Here is a 7,708-nt window from a genome sequence, read left to right as displayed (position 1 = left end):
AATTTTTACAATTAATTTATCAAAATCTAATTTTAAAATTTATCATGATAAGTATAGATGTTCAACAACTCTTTCTTACAGAATCCCTTCTTGGATTGCTAGTAGTTTTTCAAAAAGTTACCTTGGTTAAAAGAGTTGGACAATATATTATCTTTAATAACACTAACTTGAAATTTGTTATAATTGAAACTTAAAGTTTGTGAAGTGTTATGAATTATGCAAAGAAAATTTGATAAAATTTACTAATTATGGGAACAAGATGAAAGGAATAGATAGAGAGAGGAAAAGGCAAATAGCAAGAATTTAAAAATAAAAATAAAATAAATTTGACAATAAAATGTAATTTAGAGTTTTTATTAAAATAAAATATAACTAAATAGCTTTTAAACTTTTTGTCCATGAGAAAAATAAAAATAAAAAACCGTCACAGAAAAATGTTGAACACTTTTTTTTTTAATTGTTTTCACATAAAAACAAAAGATACACAACGAAAATAAGTTTAAAAAATGAGAGTTTTTATAATAAAGAAAATTTATTTTATTTATTAATAATTATTTTCATATAAACTAATAAATTAAAATAAATAATAAAAAACTCTTTCATAATAATTATTAAAAAAATATATAATCGATAACACGTTTTATTATTTTTTTTAAATAAAAAATAAATTTGTAATCAATCATGCTTTTAATTTTTAATGAACCCAATAAATAAATTAATTTCTTTGCATGCTTTTAATTTTTCATGAACCCAATAAATAAATTAATTTCTTTATATTAATTTTTTAAATTTTTTTCTCGAAAATTTATAAAATATTCCAAATATATTTTAAAAAATAGTATATTGTATATTTATAAAATTTTAATTAGAATTTAAAATATCAAAAGTGAAATTTACGTTTATTGAATGAATAAATTCTCTCTTTTTCTCTTGCATAAAATCCACGCAATTTCGATGTCGTTTTGTGTCAAATCAAAATGACTTTTTTTATTTTTCCTCTCCCTCCTGCATCGAATCCCACGGGAAACTCTCTCTCTCTCTCTATCGCTCGATCGATCGATCGATCTCCACATTTCTTCTAACATTCCCCGATTTTCATGCTTCACTAGCCATTAGCGAATACCGATATTTTCAATACCTAATCTGTTTGTCTTTTTGCATTTATTAACTCTTCAATATCTCGGAAAATCTTTCCAATTCCAGGAATTGAATTTCCCAAAACTGTTATTTAGTTCATCGCCAATTTGCTCATTTTGTCTCTTCTCATCCTCTTTCATCCATTATCTTTTCAAATTTTCTCGATTTCGAGGATTTGAGATTTCCATATTTGAAAATTTTCAGATGGGTACACTGTGAAGTTGAGTTTCCTGGAAGTGTAATCTGCTGGGTGGGAGAGAGGAAGTATTGTTCAGGCGCGCTGTAGGTCCTCTGTTTCTGCTACTCTGTTCGTCTATGATATCGTAATTAATTGGAAAAAGAATTCAGAAAAAAATTTATCGCATTTCTAGGAGATTCTCTGCTTAATTGTTTATACCTTTTCTCTAATTCCCAAAAAAACAAGCCAGTGATTGATTAACACTTCATGACTTCACGTTTGTGACCCATACAGATAGAGATTAGGGTAATTTCATGTCTGGGAATTTTATAATTGCATCGTATTAGCTAAAAGAAAAAACAGTGTTTTTGTTTTGTGATTGATTGTGGTGGTTTCTGCTAGATAGATTCTTGCTTATTTTGTCCTTTCTTCTTAGTTCTTACTCAGAGAGCAATATCATTTCGATTTCGATTCTAATTTCTATATACGTATATATATTTTCACTCTTTCCTCGTCAACCTTCGAATTGAAAAGAGACAAAAGCAAAAGTAAGAACAGACGAGGGAAAAACAAATAAAAAAAATTACAGGCAATTACGCATTTTGGCCCTTTCTGCTTGAGTAACATACAAGAAGAAGAGAGACGTGTCCAACTTATCTTATACCTTAATGGGAATTGTACAAAATGGTAGTCTGCTTGGTGGGGATTTTTGATATTTGTCTAACTCGTATGTTAACCTTAATAAGCAAAACCCTGCTTTCTTCACCACTTCTTGCATAAGTTTGTTAAATTGGGGAGGCATCTTGAGGCTTTTTGACAGTTGGGTCAAGGAGAAGTGGGTTTAAATTACAGCTTATCTCAGAGATTTGTGAGAGAGATTTTTGGCGGATTTTTGTGTTGAAGGGAAAACTGAGATGGGTTCCTATGGAAAGCTTGCCAGGAGGGCTTTGGAGACTGAGATGCCCGTCATGGTTCAGGTATTTCTGGTTTGCGTTTGTTCTCGTCGAATGCATATGGACATGCACTTTCATGCTGCTTATGTATGCGTGCAGTGTATTGGGAAAAGCGTTTAAATATCATGTAGATGCTTTTGACTCGGAGAGTTGGAATTCATTTATGCCGTGTGTTGCCTGGGGGAAGTTATCTATTGGGTGTATGTCACCAAAAGAGTGTCTTTTGGTGGAAGTGGGAGATTATGCATATACACTTAGCGATATGAATATGATAATTAGTGCATTGCGAATGAAGTGTTCTCATAATGCGTGCTAATGAGAAAGTGGTTAGCTTTGATGGTGAAAATATGGGATGCCATTCTTTTGCAGATACAGGAATTGGTCCGAGGAGCTAAAAATGCAATGTCTTTGGCCCAGGTTTTTTTTTTCTTTTTTTTTTCCGTTTCTTTTTACTTTTTCCCTTATTGTATTAATGTTGTTGTTTTATACTGTGATATAAGTCATTGAAAAATGAGAAGTGGATGGTGTCTACTTTAGTTTCCAATGCTTAATCGTCAATAAATATTTTGGTGTCTTGAAAATTGTAACCGTGATTATTGAGAACGGAGAATAGTTCACATTATTCTTTTGAGGAAAAAGCGTGTTTGGTGCAGATAGTGAAAGACAACTTTTGTATTTTTAATGGTAGAAAGAGTAAAGATGATGCAGAAAATTTTTGTTTCAGAATGCATCTACAAAATCAAATGTCCTAAAACTTATATCGGAACCTGTAAGCTTCAAAACTTGTTTTTACCATTCTCTTTCTTGGATCTGCTTAAATAGAAAGCACAAGAAAGTGGGCTTTTGAAAATTTCTTTTTAATCTTGAAAAATTTAAATAAAATCCATATCCAAAGTCTTATCTCAAACTCTAAACCAAAATCATGACTGGCGGCTATAGGTCATTTTCCTGAAATTCTCAACTTGACATTGTCTGACTATCAAACTTAAGGTCATTCTGCTTGCTATGTGTTTCTTTCTCTCCATTTGTTTGCCTGAGAATGACAAATTTTACTGTTTTGGTCAAATTCTTTTATCAAATTTCTTGGAAAGGCAATTTGATATATAGAAATTTGCATTGGTAGGATACAATATAGAGAATATGCTTGTGGTTATTTCTTATCATTCATCAACTGGAATGTCTTGGCTTTACTTGTCTTGGTTTTTACCCTCGTCTGTGATTGCCGTGTAAAAGAAATTCTTTTCAGATGATTGACTCTTGTTCTTTGGCTGAAATGTGCGCTACTATAAGGGGGTTGTTTACTGGCAACCACCCAAACAGGCATTAGAAAAGGTGAAAGAACTTGTATGGGAGCCATCAATTAGTCGTTATGGTGCTGATGAGGGTATCCCTGAACTCAGGCAGGCATTGACACTGAAGGTATATGATTTAGAATTTTTGATATTTTTCCAATTGATGATTGATGTTCTACTTCTGGTCATTGTGCCTAATGAGCCAACGCACTGGGACATGTGGCTGGCTTAGACAATTTCGTTATCCATTCACGGCTGCACTTATCATTTATTCTTTTGTAGTACTTATCAGGGATGCTGTTGTTTCTGCTTTATGGGCATTGCAAGTGCAAAGTCACACATTTCAAATACTTCAACCTCATTTCCCACTTGAATTTTCGTTCCTGGTCTGAAAACAGTATTCTTGAACATGTGCACCACAAGTGGAAGGTTGTATGTGTTTTATGTTAACTAATAATTTTTCTTTGTTTCGCAGTTGCGAAAGGAAAATAAATTGGTGAAATCTTCAGTTATGGTTACTGCTGGTGCAAATCAGGTGATTAACTGTGTTTTTGAGAATTTATGCTGTTCATTCTCCCACAAAGTTAGAACAGAAATGAACAAGTATATAGGTTAATAAGAATAAGATATGGATTGTTCTCTAAAAATCTGAATTTTTTTTAACTTTGCTTGACGGCAGGCATTTGTGAATCTTGTTCTTGCATTGTGTGATGCTGGGGATTCTGTGGTCATGTTTGCTCCATACTATTTCAATGCATACATGTCCTTCCAGATGACAGGTGTCACTAATATTTTAGTGGGTCCTGGTAACCCAAAGACACTTCATCCGGATGCAGGTGAAGCTTGATAAAGTGCTCATTCCATAGCATTTGCACCTCTTTTTTATGTAATATAGAGCATTATCTGCAAGGTGCACCTGGTTATTTCAAGTCAGACATTCTTTGGATGGAGTCCAACGTAAATTTCATACTCTTCTTTTGTGATTGTCTGATTACCAATAAAGTCCAATTATTTTAGGAGTTGGGCTTTGTGGACTTCTTTTAATAGATACTAACACTATATTTGGGAAGAGGTGAAAATGGAGGGAATAGGAAAAACTAGGGGAGAATTTTATGCCTTGGGCACTAAACCCCTTTTAACCTATTTGGGTCAAAATCATTGCATTTACTCATTTGTCCTCATGATGAATTCTTTCTTTGAAAAAAGTGAAGGACATTATAGTAATTTCAATCAAAACAGAAAATTCTTCCCATTTTTACCCACTCTTTTTACTTTTCTTGCCAAAGGCTGACTGATATCTGCTCTTGAAATCTATGGCGCCAGACATCTGCTAACTAATGGGCTTATCTCTTGCATTTAAATATGGAATTTTTTTATCTTTAATCATGACGGTTAAATCTACTCCCACATTTGTGCATGTTCCATTATCTTTTTTATCTTTATAAAATCTTCTAGAGTCTTGCTACCACTCTGTGCTGACAAATCATATGGTTTCAGAGTGACATGTAATCAATGGCATCATGCCATTGTGCATTTAGGTCCCTTAAGGGACTGTTCAATAGTCAAAACTTAGGATTTCAACTTGGAGGTGTCAGCTTCAATCCATTGGATGGGGATAGGGTTTTATGGGGAGGAATTGGGCTACTCCTATTGAGTAAGCCAACCACTGGAACAGGAAAAAATACATACAGTTTGTCATGGCTTGAAATTGAATGGGGAAAATTGGAGATTGATGTGCATTTAACATAACTACATAAGTTGTTGTGTGAAAGTACATTTTCTTTCTGCTTTAATCTGTATTTGGTTGGACTATTAGCCAATGTTGCTTTGAATTTCAGACTGGTTGGAAAGGACGTTATCAGAAACTAGACCAGTTCCAAAAGTTGTGACTGTTGTTAACCCTGGCAACCCAACAGGGACATACATTCCAGAGTCCCTCCTCAAGGTTCTCTCTCCCTCTCTCTCCCCCCCCTCCCACCCCCCACACCACATCCTCCAACCCCACCACCCCCAACCCCACCCCTTTTCTCTGACTCTGTCTTCTCCTTCCCTCACTTCCTTTCTATTTCTCTCTCTGTCTCTGTGTGTGCATGTGCCACTTGCTCTCTCACACACAAACACGCACAAAAACAGAAAGGCCTTACACATATTGTAGATATTCTTGTTCAACTCTTTTCAAATATTCTAATTAGTACTTTTCTATGTATTGAGTAGAGGATTTCAGATCTATGTAGAGACGCTGGATCCTGGCTTATCGTAGATAATACATATGAGTAAGTCTTCTGTCTATATCATAGATGTGTTTGATATAATAGTATTTTCATTTTTTTTTTAATTTGAATGTATCCTAATGAATTTCAGGGAAGAGGGGAGGTTCTTATGAGCTACAAATGTCTTTAAAACACAATTGATTGATTCTGATTGAGAATTGATTCATAACGTCATTGGTGCATTATTAGGAGAAATTTATTGATATACACAACTTGTTCATCCAGGAATTACTCATGATTCATGTTTCAAACTTATTATACTGGTGCATAATCGGTGTTTTTTGAATGACCTCATTGATTTTACCCAGCGAATGTGAAGTTAATGCTTGGTGAACAGTGCTTATAAGCATGCATGCTTGTTCATGATCTTGTGTTTGGAGTGATGGGTGATCAAAACTAGAACATTGTGTTCTCTGAATAAACAGGGATACATATAAAAGAAGATATGGTATGATTTTTCTGAAAGTGGTGAATTTATTAAAAAAAAAAAAAGAATCACAAAAACAATTTGCTCATAGTGTCATAGTCATGGGCTCATCACACAGAAAAAGGACCATTAAAAGCAAGTGCCAAATTGCTGACTTTGTCATTGAAGTCTGGTTGCTGGGGTGCAACATCGTGCTATCTGTTAGAGGTTCTTGCTGATATGACATTCCATTTAACTTGAGGATCAACAATATATGTTAATTGCTGTCAATTTATGGATCTTAACAACTTTCTTTGTAGGTATTTTATGTATGATGGTCTAAAACATTCCTGCATAGAAGGTGATCATGTTGTCAACATCTTTTCCTTCTCAAAAGCCTATGGGATGATGGGATGGCGAGTTGGATATGTAAGTAACACTGTGTATCTTCCATGGTAATTATTGACAAGGGGTTATTTCCATAAAATGAATGTACACAAATTTGCCTGTATTTTGACATTAACCTTAAGTTATTCAGAATAAAATCACCGATTAAATAGTTTTTCTTATGGATTTTGCATTTTTACCTTGTTGGCAATGTGAACAATTTAATTTTTCTAATATTTACCTTTATGCCTGCAGATAGCATATCCGTTAGAAGTGGAGGGCTTTGCAACTCAACTCCTCAAAATTCAGGACAACATACCAATCTGTGCCTCATTACTTTCACAGCACCTGGCCCTCTACTCCTTAGAAATGGGACCTGAGTGGGTGACTGAGCAAGTGAAAAATCTTGTGAGGAACAGAGAAATCCTTCTTGTAGCTCTCTCCCCATTAGGAGAAGATGCTGTAAAAGGTGGTGAAGGTGCAATTTACCTTTGGGCAAAGCTTCCTGACAAACATCTTGATGATTTTAAAGTTGTTCGCTGGCTTGCTAAACGGCATGAGGTGGTTGTGATTCCGGGAGGTGCTTGTGGATGCCCAGGGCATCTTAGGATCTCCTTCGGGGGCTTGATAGAGGCGGATTGCAAAGCTGCTGCGGAGAGGCTGAGGAGAGGGTTAGAAGAATTAGTGAACCATGGAATGATGGAGTAAACTGTTTTACAGCCCATTGAATATCGGAATGGGAAATCCATTCGCCTGTTTGTTTAAGTTAACAACCCGTGCATTCGAATAATATGGAGGGTACGAATGTCTGGAAGTAGAACAATAGTTCAGTAAATGAAAGGGTATTCACCCGGCAGTTGGTCTGAACTCTGAAGTAGTAATAATATTTCATCAAATTTACATTGTTAAGCTATTTCCTGGAGATGCTTTGCTGATATATTTATGTTCAATACATGCATAATACTTGTATATATGATAATAATTTAAAAAAATAAGTGACCCATTCACAAAGCATCTCACCTCACAATTGTGGCTTCTGGGGAGGGTTGATGGACGCAGTCTTATTTCTGTTTTGTAAAGAAGCT

General features: G+C 34.6%; 1 protein-coding gene across 1 annotated transcript; it reads left to right on the top strand.

Moving 5' to 3' along the window:
• Positions 1 to 1,027: 1,027 nt before the first annotated feature.
• LOC110653823 (aromatic aminotransferase ISS1) lies at positions 1,028 to 7,532 on the top strand. Its single transcript, XM_021809612.2, has 9 exons — positions 1,028 to 2,292; positions 2,638 to 2,685; positions 3,559 to 3,687; positions 4,036 to 4,095; positions 4,240 to 4,396; positions 5,399 to 5,505; positions 5,775 to 5,833; positions 6,557 to 6,665; positions 6,879 to 7,532. Exons 1-9 carry the CDS (start codon positions 2,230 to 2,232, stop codon positions 7,329 to 7,331), a joined length of 1,185 nt encoding a protein of 394 aa, XP_021665304.2. The 5' UTR covers positions 1,028 to 2,229; the 3' UTR covers positions 7,332 to 7,532.
• The last annotated feature ends 176 nt before the right edge of the window (positions 7,533 to 7,708 follow it).

Source organism: Hevea brasiliensis, chromosome 1 (assembly GCF_030052815.1).
Source record: "Hevea brasiliensis isolate MT/VB/25A 57/8 chromosome 1, ASM3005281v1, whole genome shotgun sequence".
In the NCBI taxonomy this organism is placed as follows: domain Eukaryota; kingdom Viridiplantae; phylum Streptophyta; class Magnoliopsida; order Malpighiales; family Euphorbiaceae; genus Hevea; species Hevea brasiliensis.
Note: the sequence above shows the minus strand (reverse complement) of the source record. Positions and strands in the feature narration are given on the sequence as shown.

Excerpts from the sequence above, each read along its gene's own strand:
- LOC110653823 (XM_021809612.2), top strand. The coding sequence starts at position 2,230 with ATGGGTTCCTATGGAAAGCTTGCCAGGAGGGCTTTGGAGACTGAGATG. Across the intron at positions 4,397-5,398 it reads GACACTTCATCCGGATGCAG|ACTGGTTGGAAAGGACGTTA; the intron begins GTGAAGCTTGAT and ends TTTGAATTTCAG. Across the intron at positions 5,834-6,556 it reads ATCGTAGATAATACATATGA|GTATTTTATGTATGATGGTC; the intron begins GTAAGTCTTCTG and ends CTTTCTTTGTAG.